The sequence below is a fragment of the Labeo rohita genome, chromosome 8 (genome assembly GCF_022985175.1).
Source record: "Labeo rohita strain BAU-BD-2019 chromosome 8, IGBB_LRoh.1.0, whole genome shotgun sequence".
NCBI lineage: Eukaryota > Metazoa > Chordata > Actinopteri > Cypriniformes > Cyprinidae > Labeo > Labeo rohita.
Window position 1 is genome coordinate 13,457,160 of NC_066876.1, and position 20,600 is coordinate 13,477,759.

General features: G+C 36.1%; 2 protein-coding genes, 2 long non-coding RNA genes and 1 pseudogene across 4 annotated transcripts; 2 read left to right on the plus strand and 3 right to left on the minus strand.

Moving 5' to 3' along the window:
• Window positions 1–1,057: 1,057 nt before the first annotated feature.
• LOC127170206 (rano class II histocompatibility antigen, A beta chain) lies at window positions 1,058–3,421 on the minus strand. The gene is made up of 5 exons (XM_051118042.1): window positions 3,332–3,421; window positions 2,865–3,134; window positions 2,498–2,779; window positions 1,958–2,071; window positions 1,058–1,843 (listed from the first exon to the last, which is right to left on the minus strand). Exons 1-5 carry the CDS (start codon window positions 3,387–3,389, stop codon window positions 1,767–1,769), a joined length of 801 nt encoding a protein of 266 aa, XP_050973999.1. The 5' UTR covers window positions 3,390–3,421; the 3' UTR covers window positions 1,058–1,766.
• Window positions 3,422–5,688: 2,267 nt separating this feature from the next.
• LOC127169910 (H-2 class II histocompatibility antigen, A-K alpha chain-like) lies at window positions 5,689–6,500 on the minus strand (the record flags this gene model as incomplete). The annotated part of the gene is made up of 3 exons (XM_051117584.1): window positions 5,689–6,000; window positions 6,088–6,369; window positions 6,446–6,500. Coding segments are annotated over 3 exons (450 nt in total), but the record flags the coding sequence as incomplete, so codon positions are not given.
• Window positions 6,501–9,820: 3,320 nt separating this feature from the next.
• LOC127170203 (major histocompatibility complex class I-related gene protein-like) lies at window positions 9,821–11,981 on the plus strand (annotated as a pseudogene).
• A 2,178-nt stretch (window positions 11,982–14,159) lies between these two features.
• On the plus strand, window positions 14,160–15,217 carry LOC127169223 (uncharacterized). Its single transcript, XR_007828217.1, has 2 exons — window positions 14,160–14,571; window positions 14,735–15,217. It is a non-coding gene; the product is annotated as an uncharacterized LOC127169223 (long non-coding RNA).
• Window positions 15,218–16,339: 1,122 nt separating this feature from the next.
• Window positions 16,340–19,841, minus strand: LOC127169224 (uncharacterized). The gene is made up of 3 exons (XR_007828218.1): window positions 19,297–19,841; window positions 17,790–17,855; window positions 16,340–17,112 (listed from the first exon to the last, which is right to left on the minus strand). It is a non-coding gene; the product is annotated as an uncharacterized LOC127169224 (long non-coding RNA).
• Between the last annotated feature and the right edge of the window lie 759 nt (window positions 19,842–20,600).

The following is a 20,600-nucleotide window of genomic DNA, read 5'->3' on the forward strand; positions in this document are numbered from 1 at the left end:
TTTTTTTGATGGATTGTGTGGTTAAATTGTCCAGTGAAATCGTAGGCAAATACACACAGCCTAATTAATCTGCCTTAAAGGCAATGCAAAAAATAAAGTAATTCTTTGCGGCAGATCTAATCTTCTGCTCTTCCATTACTGGCCAGACATCAGTGTAACCAATCGATTGCAGAACATTTTTCACATCATTGCATATTTAAAATATTTCTAAATGAACTTTGTGACTTTATATATCCTATATTTCAGTTCAAATAAGACATATCATGATAAATGATCAGCAAATGATTAGATCACATCTAGTCTATCTTTACCATTAATACTGTCTGCTATTCTCTTTCTGTTTAATTAGCAGTTTCTCATTTTTTCCTGCTCTGGAGAACAAAATGTAAAAATAAATAAAAAACACATATATTGGCAAAGGCAACAATAATCATCATCATTTACTTTATTATCGGACCATTAATGGCTTTAAATGTAAATATCTGCATATCCCTGCTAAAAAAAAGGCCTAGGCTGGTAGGCCGGTTTAAGCTGGAAGTAACCAGCTAAGACCAGCCTGAAAGTGGCTAAAATTCTGTAGAGGAAGCTGTTGGCCTACTTCTAATAAAATAAAAGTAAACTACACAAATAAAATCTAGACTGTGTTTTTTATTGAATAAAGCTCCAAAAATCCAATGTTGTGCATTCCTAATAATAATAATAATAATAATAATAATAATAATAATAATAATAATAAATTTATTTTCACTGAGATGTTGTCACGGGCGTCGTGTGTGGGGAATGAGGAGTATTATTAAAAAATGCACTACACTGTAAAAAACAATTTGTTGAGTCAACTTAAAGATCAGGAACATGCACTTTTATTAAATAATCCACAAATCGACCAGGAACGACCAGGAACGACCAGGAACGACCAGGAACGACCAGGAACGACCAGGAACGACCAGGAACGACCAGGAACGACCAGGAACGACCAGGAACGACCAGGAACGACCAGGAACGACCAGGAACGACCAGGAACGACCAGGAACGATTAATTGATCATTCATTTGAAACAATAACACTAGAAGAGGTTAAGAACCGACTAACCAGTGGAGAACAAAACCAACCTTAAATACACAAGCTAATCAGAGGGAGACAGGTGTGAACGATTAAACAATGACGTAATAATTGAAGACGGAACAGGAAAGACCAAATAAGGGCATACATAGGGAAAAACCACAGAAACAGCCCACAGGGGTGTGACAGATGTCTATGACAGAGCATGCGCCCTAGATTGAATAAATAGATCAGGGGTGCCCAAACCTGTTCCTGGAGATCGACTTTCCTGCAGAGTTTAGTTCCAACCCTAATCAAACACACCTGTCTGTAATTATCAAGTGCTCCTTGAGATCCTAATTAGCTGGTCAGGGTTGGAGCTGAACTCTGCAGAAAAGTCGATCCCCAGGACCAGGGTTGAGCACCCCTGAAATAGATGATGAATCAACATACAAATGTATATTAATTTTCATTAACCTTTGCAAAAAGGAATATGAGCAATTAGAACAAACCACAGAGGAAAACCTCTCTCTCTTTGATCTTGCAATCACTTGCAGTTAATCTGAAATTAATCAGTTAGTTAATTTATAGTTAATAAACTAAATTCGATCAATAAAACTTGCAGCTGAACTGGTTCTTTTTGGCAAACATTTTTGTCACTGCAGATCTTATGGAGGGTTTCAGTGTCTTTCATATGCTGATACAGTCTGTTATTCACTGTTCATCTACTACTCTTCAGCATTGCTGGGTGTCTGCAGAGGTTCAGAGCATGCAAGTTGTTGACTTCCAGCTGATATGATGAGTGCTAAAAAATAAAAGATAATTAAAAAAAAAAAGTCATGAGCATTTTTATAATGCACTAAAATAATAAACATTGAAATTTTTAACTGGGTGTGTGAGTGTGTGTCTGCACACTAACCTGTGTGTTTTCGTTTACAGTAAATCAGTCCTCCTACTGCCATAATCAGCCCCAACACCAGACCTGCAGCACCTGTTATAAGCTTATTCCTGTCAGACTCTGAAAGAGATGGACCTGCAAAATAAAATAAAATTATGCTAAAATATTCAATGGTTTGTTATGCAATGCACACAATTCCGTCACTAAGTCTAGAAGACAACCCAATGGGTAGGACTTGTAGGAATTATACTAAAATTAAGTCCAACAGCACCAATGAGCAATAATTTGCTAGCCTGAACACAACTTCTATGTGGTTGGTTAAATTGTTGGAACAAACAAAAGAGTATCCTATTTAATTATCTGGAACTAATAAACAATGTCTTCTGTATATTTTCTATAGTATCTTCAAACTAATATCTTCTGTGGGAATCAATGTTTGTGTCTCTTTGTAGTGCTGTGTGACTTTGACTATTGTTACAATAAAAACTAGAGAACAAGCAGATATTAAAAGCTATAGTTTGGTTTCTGTGGTCATATTTATAGTATTGGCTTTGTTCTCACCCAAGTCATAGATCATGGGTTTATTGGAGCTGGCGTGCTGCACCACACAGGAGATCTTCTCTCCAGGTTTAGGGAAATATTCCAGGTGGGAGTGAATCTGGTAGTACCAGTCTCCATCAGCCAGCTCCTCAGTGGATGTCACATCAGCTGTCATCTCTTTATCATCTCTCATCCATGTCAGTTTGATGGGTTTGGGGTAGAAGTCATAGGCACTGCAGATCAACATGGCTGGAATTTTACCACTCGCTTGTCTTACTGTCCGGACGATGACTTCTGGCTTTACTGTAGACATGATGAGGTTCATTTTGTGGTTGGTACTGATTCATGTGTGCTGTTTCAAAAAGTTTTAGTGTTAAATGCATCTCACCTGTTTTTTCTACCTCCGGGAGGAATAGCTGACCATAGCGCTTGCAGTGGGCAATAATTTTTTCAGCCTCCTTGTGTAGCCACTCAGGTTTTTTATTAAAATCATCTGCCCATTTCATTGCATATTCAGTGTAAGCAACAACTTTATTCTCAGTACTGTTGAATCTCAGCAGTTCTGTTTTGTCATAATTGAGTGAGTATATAAACTCAACATTTTGTAGTGAATTAAGTACACGGCAGAGAGCTAGGATGAATCCATAACGTCCATGAACTAAGAAAAAAGCAGCCAACAAACAATTAGACAGTAAAGTAATCATACAGTATGTTCTGGTACAGTCCGTTGAACTTTGAAAAAAAAAAACATTTTGAATTCATTTTTTAGTATAAAGATTTTCTTATTGAAGTATAAACAAAAATCAATGTACAGTAGAACTATTTAGTCATTACTAAAAACAGACTACATCTTACCTGTTTCAAACCAAATAGGCAACAACAAGGCCAGGTGTATCACGCGATCATACTGCATTGTGCATTCAGTGTTGTTTCACTGGCATAGAGATGGAATGAGCCTGACTGCAGTTACAGTAAATGTCATAACTAATGCCAGCCCAGTTTGGCATCTCAACTCATCAAACTGGAAAATCAAGCTTCTGTCTAACCCACAAACAATATGATCAGCTAATTTACACTGGGAAAATTTAAAGTGCCCCTATTATGCGTTTTCAAATATGATCTTTCATGCAGTGTGTCATGTAGTGTGTAGTTGTGAAGCCGACAGTGCACGATAAAGTTATTGTCTATCAAAAAAAAAAGAGTTGACTCACATTTGCCTACACGAGTTGTCAAGATTTCGAATCTTTTTCTGTTACGGCCACACGTCACGAAGTAACAGATTTGCATAATGTCCACCCACGTTCTACATCACGAACAACTTGCCCGCCCATAAATTTCTATGGGGTTTAGGTCACATGGAAATTTACAGTACATTATACGGAAGACGCTGTATCATACGCTGTGAGTAAAACTGTTTTATATTCACTTCCAAAAGATGATGAATCTACAAAGATTGTATTTTCTAGCGATTGTTCAAAATACGTAGTTGTGTATGTTATGTTGTGTAACAACCCTGCACGTCTTGCTAACCGGCTAAATCACGCTTCTGTAGTTCTGCTGTTCAGCTGTGGACCCACTGTAGTCTGACAATTTGTGATTGATGCAGCTTGACTATCTGTCTGTCTCATTCGTTGGAGTAATGATAAAGGATGGTGCATGAAGCGCAGGGGCGGATCTAGAAAAAAAAAATTAGGTGGCAAAGGGGTGGGATGAGGTGTATGAGGGGTGGCAACACCAAAGAAAGCCCCCATGCATATTTTTAGATTTATAGTCTGGCATACACAGTTGTGTTCACAAATATTGCGATTCTATTAAATTACTACTTAGATGGTATAAATCATGTTTTAGTGCAAGTTTATGATGTTAATGTCGATGATTTAATGTTAATTTCCTAACATTAGAAAGAAATATTAAAATATCAAAGCACTGAAACTGGATCAGTTTTGGAAACAGTGTTTGATTTTCTGTTATTAACAGAGGTGTGAATGTCTATAATCACTCATGACACACAATAATCCATAAAATCTAGCAACACCCCAGCAACTGCATAGCAAGATCCTAGCAACCACCCAGAATATCCTAGCAACCAACTAGCAACACTTTAGCAAACATCTAGAACATGTAAATGACCAAACTATTTATGTTTTTTTAAACAAGTCTTAAGACAAGCCAGCATAAACATGTATTTCAAATGTTTCAATCTAGTTATTATTCTTAAATGATTACACACAATTCAAATACAACAACGACTTTCCTGCCCAGTGAACACTCGTGAGATCAATAACACTAACAAAAAAACTCTTATTAGGAATTAATTTGAAACTCGATGTCTTTTACAGTATACAACATAAATTAAATTACAGATTGCTAATTCAGCCATTAACTTTTGGGGAAAACAATATTTTCTACTGTAAAGTAATCTTGCAGCAGATGAAAAGTTCAAATACCAAAGAACTGTAAATGAACTTGGTATGCACCAAAAAATAAAATAAAAAATTAAATTCATCATCCTCTTCACATGGCTAAATTTCATTAGAGTATACAGTACTAGTATGCAGTACTGTTTGGTCTCCTGACACAAGACTATATCTCTAGGTAGTCATTTCAGTCAGGTCTGCAAAAATGCAGTAGGCTACACATAAAAAAAATGGTTGCAAATAAAATTTGACAATCACACTTCTGAATGTGTACAGCATGTACTACAGTTTACTGTACATATAGAATAGTGAAATTTCCATCATCCAATGTACTGGTACTGTACTATAATTATACTGTATGTGTAAGTATAATATCCATGTAAATGATTCGTTCATTTCTCTCTCCGTTGTTGGATGCAGAGATTCTGATTGGTGTGTCATCAGTTTTGCTACTTAATGTTTAACTTACGTATTGGTAAACTTTTTGAGAAATGTGTTTTTGTTTTTAGCACTGAATGAATGTATAGAATGTATATTTTTTTGACTCAAAAAGAACCGGTTCATAAGAGTCATTTGTTAATGAAGTCGAATACACTGGGCGCGTTGCGTGCGAGTGCAACTATCGTGCACATTTTATTAAAAGGTGTGTTTTTGCCATTATTTTGCGTTACGCTGTCATCGCAGCGGCTGAAAAGTAACACATGAAGCACTGCTCACATTTATTCTGTGATAATTCTGGGGTGGCAGGTGGGGTGGCACAGCTTTTCCTTAGGGTGGCAGCTGCCACCCCGGTAGATCCGCCCCTGAATGAAGCGGCTTTTATGAAGACTTTACATTATTTCAGGTGTAACATATCACCTGCTGTGTATTACATATTACATATATAGTCTTGAAAACATAAATGAACAAAATTAACAAGTAACTTATATGCAAGTAACTTATATACATGAGAACTAAAAAAAAAAGAACATCTACAGTTGTCAGTGTTATTGTATCAATTTCCTTTGGCAATAAAAAAGACTCCAGTGGCCAAACCCAGTAGCCCAAGAGCCAGACCAACTCCACAGAACACTGATGGACCAATATTGGGCTCCTTTATCTCTACATCTGCACACACAGACACAAATATTTGTGAAATTCATCATGTGTTTTAAAGGGGATGAAATGTGAATAATAAATACAATACAAACCCACCCCATGTTCTGGTTTGAGGTTGCTGAAGAGCTTTGTGCTCCACAGAACAGCTGTAAATGTCTCCTTCATCTGGAATGAAGCTCAGTCGAGAAAATGCATTCAGTGTCCCATCTTTGTTGGGGTAATATCTGCTGAGAGTTGATTCATCTGTCACATTCACATTGTTCTTGGTCCACAAGACTCTGACAGGTGGAGGGAAGAATCCAGTCACATGACAGATCAGGGTGTTCTGGACATTCAACTCTGGATCACTTTTGGGATAAATTGAGCTCCAGGGGGGTTCTGAAAAAAATAAAAAATGTATTATGACTTTTGAAACATTCCATTTAAACATTTTTATGCTTGTTTTATCTCTTACCAAGTGGTTCAGATGAATTGGCGTACACCTCTTTAACAATATCAAGGATGGTTCTGCAAATAGATACTCCATTTTTAGCATCCTCATACAATGAAGGAACCACAATTTGGCCAACAAAATCAGGTAATGTGATGATTTCTTTCTGCTCTTTTAAGTCTACATGTGCCATATGTTCATCATCAAATTTGACAACGAAATCTTCTTGATCCGCGTCACCGCATGCTCCAATCAACCCAAATTCATGATAACCTAAAATATTTTAACAAGTCATTATTATTATTATTATTATTAGCATTGTTAAATTTTAGGGTATACTGTATAATTTTATTTATATATTAAATACTGCGATCATTTGGGATGTATGGATAAATTATAAGCAAGTATTACTGCAGCTGTTTACAGTATGCAAATAATAATGATAATACAAATAAAAACATATACGCACAGTTACAACTAATATGTTAAATGTACTATGAGTACTGTGAAAAAGTTTTATATGAGCTACTCATACCCACATGCTATAAAAACATTAATTTAGCAGAAAAATCTTTAACAAGTGGTAAATGACACATAGGTGTTACTCCTTTTTCAATGTAAGTAGGTTACAAGATTTGTTGAAAAGAAATGTACACTTACTTTGGGCGTTAATGTAAAGCACACAGACACCGATGAGTGTAATTCTTAAGAATCCTTCCATGTCAGCGAGCAGTAAGCGTGATAGATGAATATGCTGCTCGAATAACAAGTCAGTAGCTTTTCATGACAAACAAGTTTTTTTTTCACTGTCATCATCCAATAGGTTGTGGAGTTATTCTGTGACATAACAGCCTCCACGGGAAGTATAACCTGAGTGGAAGGCAATACAGCAGCGCTAGAAGTAAGACTAAAATATTTTTGTAAGGAATAGTTCGTTTGTTGACCACTAGATGGTACTGCTGGTCTTCTATCTTCTTGATAGTGTACCGTGTGATTAAATTGACCAATGAAATTTAAGGGTTAACATGGGGGAAAAGTCACTTCTGTTAAAAATATGAACTTGCTCAGCAGGGGGATCCGGTTTCGTCAGAAAGTAGATGGATTAAGGGTAGAAAAACAAATCGAGATTAATCCTTTTAGGATATACAAGGCCTATTTTTTAAAGCATACGGACTCATTTACTCAGATAATGCTGTTTTGTGTATACCTGTTGACATGCTTCCCAGTCGCCAAAGCAGGTAAGATGATTACGGTTATTTTCCTTTAGATAGTTTAATATGCACAGATAACATGTAATTTCGAGAGTTTGCGATGGAATAGTAAGCCACTCTAAAACACAGCAATTAAAAGTAAATATCAAAAGTAACGATATGGAAGTATTTTACATCCATGCTTAACACTTCTATGAAAGTGAAATTCATATGAGACATTTTGGAATTTTAAAAATAACCACGCAAATTAATTCTTGCTGTGGGACATAATTGAGCAAATACAATTCGAAACGGAATCACAAAAATCTGTCACAGCTAACTTGAAAATAATTGACAGAGGGCAACGTGTAGTAATTTGCACAATGTTTCCACAGTGGTTGGTCTGGTAGGCAACCACAACATGAAAAAAATCAAGCAAAACGTTTTTTTTTTTCTGGCTGTGTCAATTATTTTGCAAAACATTTTTCTTAAATGGAAACATTTTCACTTAAACTTAATGTCTTTGTATCTCTTACTGTCATCTGTCCTAGCATGTCTGAATTAGAGCTGTAATCGGGCCTTAAAAGTTAGGCCCGACAAGTACACTGTACATTTTGACTGACAGCTTTTTAAAAGCCCGAACCCGTTTACAGCCCGACATTATTCAAATGCGTTTTGTCAATAATGAGTCATTTATACACGTTTTAACATAATTTATTAATGACTAACGTAGGCTACAGGCCCACTTGGAAGTTGGAACAAAGAAATAAAATAAGTCGTAACATCATAACATCTTAGCACTCTAAATAGGCGTACACTTAGCCTATAAATAGGCCAACGCGCCAATAAAAAAGACTCTTTCTTAACAAATTAAATTAAGATAAGTTCTAAATTAAGATGGTTTTTTGGCAATAACAAAATTAAGATAAAGGCTCCGCGGGATTTGCTTCGCTACTTCTCTCCACAATCCGGCCTCAACGCGACGGTGAATAGCATCTGAAATGTAATAAGAGAATAATGCCAACATTAGCCTATATACTCTGTCTACATTATGCATTTAAGACTCAATGAACATTTAGTTATATTTGAAAACTATTACTCACCAAGATTAGGCTACATATTTTTGTGGAGGAAAATTATTGAATCCACTGTAGTTTCAGCGCGGTCCTGTGCTCACTGATGGTGCGTCCAGCAGCACTCAACACTTTTTCACTGCTGCTGCGACTGGCCGGGATGCATAGTACTAATCTGGCTAATTTTGCCAAAACGTAATCACCAGAGGCCAGCCTCCGTTTCACCTCCTCAGCATCCATTTTCGCATCTTTCTCGCGCTAATCGAAACGCATCACATGACCGCTCATTTACCGCACAAGCCCGAGCCCGGCCCGAGCCCGTGTAAAATGATATAAATTAAGTCCGAGCCCGACCGAACCCGTCGGGTTTCATCGGGTTCGGGCAAAGATCTTCAGCTCTAGTCTGAATAACACAAATGTAGCCTAAATGCATTGGGTAACCTTTGTTGTCCAGCAGTGATTTAAAAAACAAAACAAAACAAAACAAAAAAAAAAACAAAACAAAACAAAACAAAACAAAAACAAACAAACAAAAAAACATGACTTGAATAGTATGAATAAACTCACATGTTGCTGGTCTTGGTCCTGTCTATAATTTTGAGTTCAGTCTTGATCCACGGCCGACTGCATGAAAGTTTGACTAGTCTTAAAAAGTTAGTCAGCTAATTTTTTTTTTAATTCAGTTACAGAAAAATATAGATGAGTCTAAGCTGACTTACCCTTTGGTTAACTGCTAGTTGGCCAAACTGTTACTTAAGACACTGTCTTAATATAGAGGCTAAGTTTATGCCACTGGCCCCAGGTTTAGGTCCTGTCTTTTTCACATCTTGATCTTGAATTCCTGTTTTTACAAAATTTCACTCTCAGGATCAGACCTTACCTACCTGATATTTCCATTTGGATGGCTGCTTAACAGTTTAACCTACTTTGACAACACTGAGCTGCTTTCTTTCACACTTAACGGCACTTAAATGTCTCTCCACTCGATTTTTTACTTGCCATACACAAAACATTTAGTTATTTAATACATATGTAGTTTATTGTAGTAGTAGAATATGTCTCTTATGTCACCCGCTTTGCATGTTATCACTCGTGTATTTCTTGTGTATCCACAGATGTTCACTCGTTGATGGCATATGTAACATGTAACATATATAGTTGGACAGACACCATTTCCTGAGTTCAGTGCTGTGATGATGTTGGATGATGTGCAAATAGGAATTATGACTCGGTCACATGGAAACCTGTATATCGCACTAACAGTACTGATTTAGAGTACCATGAAGAAGACCAAAAGGATGCTGATATTATATTTCGTGATATGTATAACATCTTTAAAGAAAGAGCATTGTATCTTATGGAGCACCAAAATCACACAGATGGTGAGTGCAAACCAAAATAATTATAAAATACAAAAGGCTTAATAACAAATGTAACATTTAAGTGCTAATGCAAACAGTGTATAGCTACATGGGGTAGAGACAGTAATTATAAAAAAGTAGATTAAAAAGTCTTCATCATTTGTTCCCAATTCATTTAAAGGTGTACAAGTTCATCAGAGAATTTCAGGATGTGAATTGTTAAATGATAAACCAGGTTTACTTCAGAGATGGGATGCTTTAGATGGACAAAATATAGAAGAGTTCATTTTTGACATAGAAAACAACAAAACCCAGACAAAAATGACATGGAGACCGTGGGACCACCAAAAATGGCTTCGTGTAAACCATATGTATAAAAAAGTTTATCATCCTCTTTGCACAAAAATTTTGCGGAGATATCTGTATATGGAAAAGAACAATGTGCTGAGAAAAGGTGAGAGAATCAAACAGATCAACTTATGACACCCAGACAGCAGTGCTTACAAAAACATGTGCTTATGCTTTATGAAGCATTACAAAAACTTTTGCAACAGTAACACTAATCATCCTTCTCTGTAGTGACACCCAGAGTCAAACTCTTTAGGAAGCCTCTTCCAGACTCTCAAGGGCTTCAGATCAGCTGTCTGGCCACTGGTGTTTACCCTCGTCACATTAACCTGAGCCTGTTCAGAGATGATCAGCCTGTGGATGATGATCAGATCACAGGAGGAGAGATTCTGCCCAACGGAGATGGAACTTACCAGATGAGGAAGAGTTTGCTGATCAGTGCATGTGAGGGACATAAATACAACTGCACAATGAAGCATCTCAGTTTTGGAGAAAAACTGGACATTACATTAGGTAAAGACCATTGGCACGTTCATATTCATGCCAAATTAATTTCTCTGTAGCGTACTGTTATCACTTATTTATTTATTTTTTAATTCACCACATTTTCAGAAATGAATGAATGTGATCCAGGATCCTTCAGTAAGTCGCTGTGCTGGTGTTCATGTGTGTGGTTCTCATCATAACTGCACTCATCATATGGAGGAAGAGACGTGCTGCTGGTAAATGTTCTGTACAGTCCAGTTCATTACATCTAATGATCAGTTAGAAAAATATACCAGTCATCAGTTCCTTTAGAGACACTCTTAAAAAATATTTGTACACAGTTTTATGTTTCTGTAGTGTTACTCTCTATCGTGGTTTAACCGTCTTATTCAGGACAACAATCTGTGACATCACGGAGTAAATACACCCCTATTCTATGTGAGTAAATTGTTTTGTAAAGTAATATGAATTCAGTATGTTTTTGATTTTTTTTTTTTTTTTTTTTTTTTTTTTTACAGTTTATTTTGTAAATCTTCTAAAAATTACAACCAAAGTATTTTTTTCTTTATTTCAGCTTCCATGCTTGATAAAACATGAAAAAAAAAGAGTCTACATTAGACAGTACATGCAAAACTTAAAAAAACCCTTAGCATTTACTTTGTGGATGTTATTTGAGTTATGCTATGATGACCTTCAAATTTAAAAAAGGACAACGGAATGTAATATAGGTAATGTATGATACAGACACACTGCTGTGAGCATTTAAGACAATACAGATCGATACAGGTGGAGTTTTTTGAAAATGCACTGCAACTGCTACAGCAAATCCTGGCCAAGTATTCACAAAAGGCTCTTTGTGGCGAAAGAAGGTTCTTCAGAGTATAAAAAAGTAAGAAGAGATGGTTCTTTAAAGAACCTTTGACTGAATGGTTCTTTGTGCAATCAAAAATGGTTCTTCTATGGCATCACTGTGAAGAACCTATTAAAGCACCTTTATTTTTAAGAGTGTATCAGACTGTACCACAGAGAGTTTCAAGACAAAACTTTGTATTTCTGTCATGACAGCTCTCTAGAAGTTTGGCATGGTATTAGATTAAACAGTGTTGATGTATTTGCTGTATAGTACGTTACTGCAAAATGTTTACAGTATATTACTGTATTTTAATTTAAAGTACATTACTAACTTTACTGTATGTACATTTGCTGTATTTTTACTCTACTGTCATTAGTCCACTTCCAGAACAACAGTTTACAGATAATGTACTCGCCCCCCTTGTCATCCAAGATGTCTTCATGTCTTTCTTTCTTCAGCTGTAAAGAAATTGTTTTTTGAGGAGAACATTTCAGGATTTTTCACCATATAATGGACTGCTATGGTGCCCAGAGATAGAACTTTCAAAATGCAGTTTAAATGTGGCTTCAAACAATTCCCAAATGCGGTTGTAAATTATCCCAGCCGAGAAAGAAGGGTCTTATCTAGCAAAATGATTTGTTATTTTCATTTAAAAAATACAATTTAAATACTTTTTAATGTCAAACGCTCGTCTTGTCTTGCTCTCCCTAAACTCAAGACTCTGACTCAAGACAGTTAGGGTATGTTGAAAAACTCAGATCATATTTTCTCCCTCCACTTCAAAAATCATTTAAAAATCATCCTACATCACTGCAGAAGTTCCATCCCAGTCTTTGCAAAGTGAACATCAAGATCAAACACCCTTTGATATACGATTTTGAAGTTGAAAATATGATCAGCGTTTGTCAATTTACAGGGATTTTCAGTGCATTTTCATTTGCATGCATCATCTAAAGTGACTTTGTTGCGAAGAGATGGGATGGCTTTTGGTTTAGACAGAGGGTTGGATAGGAAGGATTTCCCTTGAGGAATTTTCCAGATGACATAGTTGAGGTGACTTAGAAGTGCTAGTAGCTAGTACTGTACATCTGTCTAAAACTTGATGGTAGTGCAAGGCCCTGAGGTTTCCTGCTTTGAAGATGGAGCATGGAGTTTGTTGAAAACATTGATTGGTGTGGAATCCTGATCGTGGTGGTGGGATGGAGGTGTAACATTAGAAAGTCCTCTAGAAGACGAAGGACGTGAAGGAGTCTGTGATTGTTGGTGAAAATCTGGCATAGCTCTTCGAAAATAGAGTTGGAAATCCTAACGTGAACTTTTATAAGATTGACTGTGATTGGAATGGTGAGACGTATTCCTTGAAGTAGTTGGATTGATCTGTTGTGAATTTCGAGAGAAAGTGACAAACAGCACAGTATGAGGTGGCCCGATATATGAAGGATTCAGGAAGTGAGGTGATTGGTAGAGGTGTGGCCACGCTTCCGAACCTTTGTTAACTAGTTTTTCGGCTAATGTAGGTGACATTAATTTAATTACCAGTTGATGTTGTTGCCGTTCTGACAGCATTTCAGTAGACAGTCAGAAAAAAAGGCTCCAAAACAAACAGTATTCATATTTTATAGTATCTTATTGTACATATTACAGTAAAATAGGCTACTGTTTAAATGACAAAAATCGATTACAGCGTAGTGGCTTGACTTACAATGTGTATTTGTTGAGGGGATTGAGGGATAGAGTTTCATGTGCCCCGATCTCCGATCTCCGCTTCAAGTTTTTATGTTTGTTGTGTGTTTGTCCTGTGAATGTTTCTGAGTTCTGTCTTCTCAAAGCCTTATACATCACCTTTGTACAGTGTGTAACATTTACAGATTTTCAATTTTGTAGACATAATCTTGTGTCCTGATTATTGTTTGTCATATGTTTTATTGTATTTCTTTCTATTCTGTTTGCTTGTTGTTTCTGCTGTGCAAAGTCTGCTTGTGTAATAAATTTATTGCCTTTAACAAATAAAATGATGGAAGAGTACCAGAATCTTTTCTATATTCAGAGAATAGAACAGATCTACTAACAAATTATTTATATTTTGATGGCTTTTTAAGGTTTAATTCATTAACATTAGCTAATGTAGTATATCAGGAATTAGCACTTACAGCTAATTTACTACTCATGGTCAATTTTAATTTCTATATATGCTAATATTTTTTAATGCTGTTGTTAATTATGAATGGACATATTTATAAATAGTAATTATTAAATGTTGTAAAAATGTTGTTCATTGTTAGTTTATGATACTTGATGCGTTAACAATTGATACTTACTGTAAAGTGTAAGAAACAGAAAAAGTCACTTGTTTGATTAAAAAAAAAAAAAAAAAAAAAAAAGTTTTGTATGAGGAAACTAAATGATTATTCCATTCTCTGAAAATGACTGTTGTGCTTTGTACGTTTATGCCTTGATAATGCAGCATATGTTAATCTGACTTTGCCTTTCTCTGCTTGGTCTCACATTTATTTTCTGTCATGTGACTTTTTCCTATAAACAGAGTTGATGCCAGGCTGGCTCTGAATTCAGAATGGGTTGCAAGTGTTTGTTGGCTCGGTGTAAGAATTTGACAGGTTTGCACTGGTTCCCCCGAGATGCTGACAAAGCTAGATTGTGGCTGCAGGCGGTGGGTTCTCCATCAGCTCCTGACACATCACGATTGTTTGTGTGTAACAAACGTTTTTCGCAGGAGAACTTTTACAGACACGAAGACATTGGCATTGCTCATGGAGGTAATCTCCAAAGAGAAGACGCTGAACGAAGTCCAAAATATCTTTCCATCCCCACAGGACAGCCGGTATGTGTCTTAATAACTTTGATCTTGTCTATCTTGCTGTCCTTTAACAGCAAAGTTGAATAAGAGTAATTAGTTTGGTTATTAACAATGCGTTGATCATAGAACTGAGTAAACAAGCTGTTTGTGTGTTTTTTTTTTTGTTTTTTTTTTTGTACCCTTTCAGTTTCACTTTAGCTGCTGGCTAGAAATACTGGAATTTTGCCCAGTTACTGCAAATAAAGGAGGAAGTCTAAATATGGTCATCGGTGAGATGAATTTATCGTGATGTCACACAACATGCAGCAGTCAAGCTTCCGGGTTCTTCACACAGTCAGATTAAACATGTCTATTAAGAGCAAATGCACTTTTAATTAAAGCTATAGTTATGTTACGCATATAATTGTAACTTTTTTTTTTGTTTTGTTTACTAAATGTTACTAGAATGTGATGCCTATGTTTTATAGTGAAGAAATGCACATCGTTTTTGAAAAATATCTTGAAAAAAAATTCAAGTTATATACTGTTGGAAATGTAGCAGAACATTGAATGTGATTTTATTTATGATTTAGGAAAGTGTTAAAATGGCAGTAGTTTCAAATTTGCTTCATCAAGCAATGTTTAGAAATAGCCTTGTTGTGTTTAGAAATTTCACTAGAATCATCTGACACGTTAATGAGGCCTTAGCAAAAAAACCTCTCCCATCATATTTATGATTGTACATGTTTTTTAACCTATAATAGATTTCTATATTTAATATTGTTACGTTACCTTTTTCAACATTTGAATTCAAAGACCTACCAAGAGAATGAGTTATTGTTACCACTAACTGAAAATATCAGTCAACTCATTTAACTGCACCACTGCTAATTCATGCTTTTGTTCTCTTTATATTGCAAACTAATTTTTGCTTTCTTGTATTGAGAAGCACAGTAGTTCCAAGATGTTGAATGTCATGTGTTCCTTCCTTATGTTTAAAGCTATAAATGAATCTTGGTGTTTTTTCATGTTTATGTCTTAATTGTCAACATCAACTAATCAAATCTTTTTGGAAAGCCTGTTTTACAAATAAACATATTTTAAATAAAAGACTTGGTGATCTTCAGTTTAGTGGGGTTTTGTTTAGGAGTGGGGTTAGGTAAGAAACATATATACAACCTTGGATATTTGGATATATAGTCCTTCCCACTTGGAGCTGTCCTGCACATTTGGATATGGCTCCGGGTTGCAGCTCTCAAGGAAAGAAATAATCTCTAATAAAGACCCAAAAAAGTTTGAATGTATTTGTGTCAGTTTGTTTCTTGACCACTAGATGGTCCTACAACCATAAGAAACATGAAATATAAAGGGTTTGTTTCTCTTTCCATTTAACCACATACGTCGATGCATCGGTTTACAATAATACGATTGTTGTGAAATATGTCAAATTAATATTAAAATGAAATTAAACTGCTCATAAAATACTTAAATGAATATAATCTGGCATTCACAGAGGGTTTTAAAGACAGATTGACCGATGCCCACAACTGGTCCAGAAATTATTTTACAGCAGCAGAGCGCTGGGCACAACACTTTTTGAATTTCTCAGTTTGTGTATATCCACGTGGGGTTCAGAGTATAATTTTTTATCCACGTTAATTTCACACTTGTCTAGTACAAATATGTCTCTTTGTTTCTACGGTGTATACGTTTTCCGTTGTATGCCCCGTAGGTGGAGAACATTGTAACGTGTAAGGGGTACGTTGTAACTTGATCATATGACCGCTTAAAATGTTATCTGATCCAATGCAATTTGTTTCACAGCAATGTACTGTAATGCATCTTTACAGTATGTAGAACAATGTACTGTATACCGTCAAAACAGTATTGTACTGTATTTTTACAGTACTTTGTAATTTTGTTTTTTTTTCTTCTGCGGTCTACTGTACAGACGTGAATTTACTTTTCTCAAAGCCTGAGGCTTTTGGTGTGAAAAGGCTTTTACATTTGCCAAAAATATAACTTTTTATATTAAAAACACAAGCAACCCCTGCTTAGATATAAAAAGTAACGCAAAAGAAACACATTACTTTCCCTAAAAAGTAACGCAATTAGTTACTTTTTTTAGGGAGTACCTCAATATTGTAATGCATTACTTTTAAAAGTAACTTTCCCCAACACGGCATTTTAGTATGGTGTTTGCTACCCAGAGTACAGTGCATCAACAATTTACAGCCATGAAAGCATTTTAAGTTTGCAAGAATATAAATGGAAAAAAAAAAAAAAACTGATGCATCTTAAGGGCTGGATTGGGAATCAATGTCCTAAGAGAGAACTTGATTTATCTTAAAAATATCTAAAAATGAAACTATCTTAAAATTAGCAAAAACAACAACATGTGTCTCATAACCATCACCCCTAAATGCAGGGCCACTGACCCTCTCTGTGAAGTCCTCCATTTAAACATCATTTTTGACTGAATGAAGCTGTTGACATGCAGGGTTGATGGCCATCATTCTGCACCACCGTCCTAATCTTCTGCTCACTTCCTGTCTGGCAGTATATTTATTCCCATCAGTGGTGAAACTGAAACAGTCATAAAACACACACAAGACAAAACCTGTTATTCACAGCACCAAGAAAAATGAACGGACAGCATGGGGAAAATAGTGAGTAAAAATTGTGTAGCGTAGATGAAACAGATAAACTGCCCACTGTTCTTCAAACAACAACAACAAAAAAAAAAAAATCCTTCAGGTCCCACAACCTTCTATAATAGTTGCATATGAGTCCCTCAGTTGTTCTCAGTGTGAAAAGTTGGATCTCAAAATCATACAGTCATTGTTGGAAAGGGTTCAAATACCCAAAAATGCCTGCAAAACTAAAAAAAAAGAATTTGTGGGACCTGCAAGATTTCAGCGGGCAAAACAGGACAAACAAGGGACTCATGAACAACTATCACTAAACAAAAAAACAGCTCTGGATCATTCAGGTAACAGCACAGTATTAAGAATCAAGTGTATGAAAACATTTGAATGTGGTCATTTTTATAAATTCAACTATTATTTTCTCTTGTGGACTATATGTAAACATCTTTTATTTGAAATATCTTATTCAGGTCAGTACTAAATAAAAATAGCATGCATTTTGTATGATAAGCCCTCTTATTTCGGTAAAATAATTAACATTTCTCAGATTCTACAAGGTGTATGTAAACTTTTGACTTAGACTGTAAATAAAAATTAAATTTAAATAATACTTACAAAAAACTGCCTTGTGCCAGCACTGCCCTTCCCAGGGTGCAAAGACAAGTGGACCACACTGTAGAGCTGCAAGAAATCAAATAAATTTGACTAAATAATGTGTTTGACATTGCTGAAGATTTTGGGATGCATTTTACTTTTCTTTGTTGACTACTAGATCATTAGTAACTGATAAAAGTAATTGTCCACTAATCATATTTTTATTATCATAAATATTTTTATCAATCCCCATGATACAGAACTGGTCTTCCGCCTAAATAACGTTAATTAATAACCTGTAACGTTACCAATATCTCTGACCCCAAACCACCCATTTACATCGCAAGTGAAACTATTTCTCAACCACGTTTAAGTAAGTGACTATGTCAAGTATTAACCTCAACAATGAAGCGGACTGCAAACATAATAATAATAATAATAATAATAATAATAATAATAATAATAATAATAATAATAATAATAATAATAATAATAATAATAATAATAATATACAGCTCTCATTATCCCCCAAACCAGACCTGGGCAAACTCGGTCCTGGAGGGCCGGTGTCCCTGCAGAGTTTAGCTCCAACCCTGATAAAACTCACCTGTTTGTAGCTTTCTAGTAAACGTGAAGACACTGATTAGCTTGTTCAGGTGTGTTTAATCAGTGTTGGAGCTAAACTCTGCAGGGACACCGGCCCTCCAGGACCGAGTTTGCCCAGGCCTGCTCTAAACTATGTAACTGAAATTTATTTTTTCATTTCCATTTTACTAGTTTTTTTATTTGAAAATCGTCAAAGGCCGTTATTTACGAAATTTTAAACAACAGAAAGTGCTGTCAGTTGCGGCTCTCATTATCCCCTAAATGGTGCAACTTAAATTAATTTAATTTTTTTCTTTTGCATTGATTAGTTTTTTTATTCGAAAATTGTCAAATGGCGTTATTTACGGTGTTTAAACTGCAGAAAGTACCGTCAGTTGCTGCACTCATTATCCCCTAATAATGAGTGCAGCAACTGACGGCACTTTCTGTTGTTTAAAATTTCGTAAATAACGGCCTTAGACGATTTTCAAATAAAAAAACTAGTGTCCCTGCAGAGTTTAGCGCCAACCCTGATAAAACCCACCTGTTTGTAACTTTCTAGTAAACCTGAAGACACTGATTAGCTTGTTCAGGTGTTTTTAATCAGGGTTGGAGCTAAACTCTGCAGGGACACTGGCCCTCCAGGACCGAGTTTGCCCAGGCCTGCTCTATTTTATTTACGACGTTTTAAATGACAGAAAGCGCCGTCAGTTGCGACACTCATTATCCCCTAAACGGTGTTATTTAAATTTTTTGCATTTTATTACATTTTTTTTTTTTTATTTGAAAACTGTCAAACGGCGTCATTTACGGTGCTTTAAACCTAATTTAGGTCTTCAGGTTAAGTCAGTATTTGGTCATAGCTCAATTAAATTGCTGCTACCACTATTAACGTTAATACTTTTGCTGCGGTTGTTGTTGTTGTTTACAGGTTCTCACTCACCACAAGACAGGAGCGGCTGAATCTTCTTTTTCGCGAATGCGTGAGTTGCTGGCCTCTAGTAGAAACTCATTGCACATCGCTTTGTGTACTCATGGTAGCGGCTGCATCGCTTAATCGTTCGTTTGCGGTGTTGAATCAGGCGTCTTTCTTCTTTTCTCCATAATCGTAGTATAGTGTGCGTTGGAGAGGAGATTCTCCCAGTTGGTACCACTTTTCGCCCAATTGATTTCCATTCAGAAAAGCAAACACGTGTAAAAGTTTGGCGTTTCGCTGCATTGCATCTTTCAAGTTTCCTAAACTCTGATCTGCCAATTCGTATCACGTGAAACCGTGTGACCAACAGCAGATCGATACGTCACCGCGTGAGCTCATAAGCTGTGTCCCAAAGTGGAGTGCGCGGACTCCAAAGTGCATATTTTAAGTGCGAATGCGTCACAGCGTCAGACGTTAGCTGTCCCAATTCAGAATGCACCCTCCGAAGTGCGCATTCCAAGGACGAATGCGTCACCGCGGCGCGACGAAGGCTGCCGTAATTCTTCTTCTTGTAGGGTTTAATGGCGGTTGGCAAACCAACTTAAAGGTGCATTCCCGCCGCCTACTGGAAAGGAGTGTGGAGCACTTGATGGTTGGATTGGAAGTGCTAATTTACTTACTTTAGTAAGGATGAGGGGAGAGAAAGGAGGAGGGTAAAGAAAGACAGAGAAAAAAGGAAAAAAAAATTTTTTTACTTATGTGTGTACGTACACACTTATATCAACATAAATCAAATTCTATTGATCAGACCAGTCTCTTTCAGAAAAATAAATAAATCGTGGAATATTTCTATTTGTTTTGATCCATCTCCTAACAACACCTGCATTGATATTTTGTCTATCCCCAACTTATTTCATGCCTTAGTTAATTGGAATCTTTGCCTTCCGTAAGCCTCACACTCCATTATTACATGTTCAATATTTTCATCCTGTCCACACTTGTTGCATCTTCCATTTTCATGTTTTCCTATTCTATATAATGATTTATTTAAGAAACAATGCCCTATACGCAGTCTAGTGATCATTGCATCTTCCGTCCTATTTCCAACACTTTTCCTCGTTTTTCCAGCTTTTTCTTAAATGTCTCCCAGTTGATTCACATTCCCATTCCTTTTGCCATCTTTTCCTTACTTCGCATGCTATCATACTTTTAACTTCTGATTTGCTTAATGTAACCTTTATATGGGGTTAGAATCGTTGCATAATTCCAAATAAATACATTATGATCCACAAATAAATGTAAAGCGATTGACAAAAACAAAGCATATTCAC

What these genes read in the sequence shown, in the direction of transcription:
- LOC127170206 (XM_051118042.1), bottom strand. Translation starts at nt 3,389, where the DNA reads ATGCAGTATGATCGCGTGATACACCTGGCCTTGTTGTTGCCTATTTGG. An exon ending in CCCGGAGGTAGAAAAAACAG is followed by an intron (nt 2,780 to 2,864) that starts GTGAGATGCATT and finishes TCATGTCTACAG; the next exon opens with TAAAGCCAGAAGTCATCGTC. An exon ending in ACCCATGATCTATGACTTGG is followed by an intron (nt 2,072 to 2,497) that starts GTGAGAACAAAG and finishes TTTATTTTGCAG; the next exon opens with GTCCATCTCTTTCAGAGTCT.